The sequence below is a fragment of the Phaethon lepturus genome, unplaced genomic scaffold, assembly GCF_000687285.1.
Source record: "Phaethon lepturus isolate BGI_N335 unplaced genomic scaffold, ASM68728v1 scaffold27012, whole genome shotgun sequence".
Taxonomy (NCBI): Eukaryota; Metazoa; Chordata; class Aves; order Phaethontiformes; family Phaethontidae; genus Phaethon; species Phaethon lepturus.
Window position 1 is genome coordinate 942 of NW_010521616.1, and position 1,015 is coordinate 1,956.

The window sequence follows — 1,015 nt, forward strand, 5'->3', positions numbered from 1 at the left end:
TCCGCGAAAGAAGAGGGGGGTGAAGATGCTGCCCAGAATGCTTGTGATCTGCTCCACCGCGGCACGCACGTCCTCCCCGTCCGCACCGCCAGGACGCGGCAGTGCCGTCGTCACTGCTGGAGGGAGGGGAGGGGGCTCCGGGTGCAGCCCCCACGAGTGGTGCCCTGCGTGACAGAGGGGACAGGTCTGCGGGGGTCGGGCCCCACGCTGCAGCTCCATCCCCATGCTACAGATGTACTGGTGGCCGAGTCCCAGCACGCTCGCTGCATGCATTAGGTTCATGTCGTGAGAGCCTGGGGACGCCTTGGATGCTGATAGCTTACGATGACTTGCGGGTCTCATCCTGCCCCTCCCGAGCCCCCATGTCCCCCGCATTCCCCTGCCACCTCCTTACCCAGCGTCTTGAGGAGCAGCGTGCAGTGGAGGGTGAGGATGACAGGTCCCAGGTACTGCAGGCTGACCACGGAGACGTAGCAGTAAATCCTCGTGATCTGTGGGCAGGGGGGATCAGCAGGAGGCCAGTGGCCATGCCTGGACCCCCACTCTGACCCAGCTCCCGCACCCAGACCTTGCGCTGGATCTCCAGGGCGGCGATGCGTCCGGCTTCCTTCCTCATCTGCTCCACCCAGCGCTCGGCCAGGCCCAGGTACGCCTGGAGGTGATGGCGGGGGGCGACGATGGTCCAGAGGCGCGCGGTGTTGTAGGCAGAGTCCGACATGCTGGAGCAGAGGAGGGGGCTGTCAGGGAGAAACCCCCAGCACCCCAGAAAAGGGTGTCTGATGGGAGAGGTAGCAGCCGAGGGGAGGGTGGGGGGCTACTGGTGTTGAAGGAGGTGGACTGGTGCACCCGTGCCTCAGCTTCCCCTTGGAGCAAGGATGCCAGGGCGCAGAATTGGACCCACTGCTGGTGCCGCACTTACATCTGCACCGTCTGCTTGCCCATGGGCGCGTGGAGCAGGAAGTCCCGCGAGATGGGCTTGATCCATATCACGACCACGAGGACGGGCGACAGGAAG

The 1,015-nt window shown here is 65.1% G+C and overlaps 1 protein-coding gene across 1 annotated transcript in view; it reads right to left on the reverse strand.

The window, feature by feature from the left end:
- Positions 1 to 5: 5 nt before the first annotated feature.
- Positions 6 to 1,015, reverse strand: part of TMEM161A (transmembrane protein 161A) — a gene marked incomplete at both ends in the record, with an annotated part of 2,587 nt that continues 1,577 nt past the window's right edge. The window contains 4 exons of the mRNA XM_010281589.1: positions 6 to 164; positions 395 to 491; positions 569 to 719; positions 920 to 1,015. The exon at positions 920 to 1,015 is cut by the window's right edge and continues 14 nt beyond it. Of these exons, the coding sequence (XP_010279891.1) occupies positions 6 to 164; positions 395 to 491; positions 569 to 719; positions 920 to 1,015 (503 nt within the window). The remainder of the gene's footprint in view (positions 165 to 394; positions 492 to 568; positions 720 to 919) is intronic.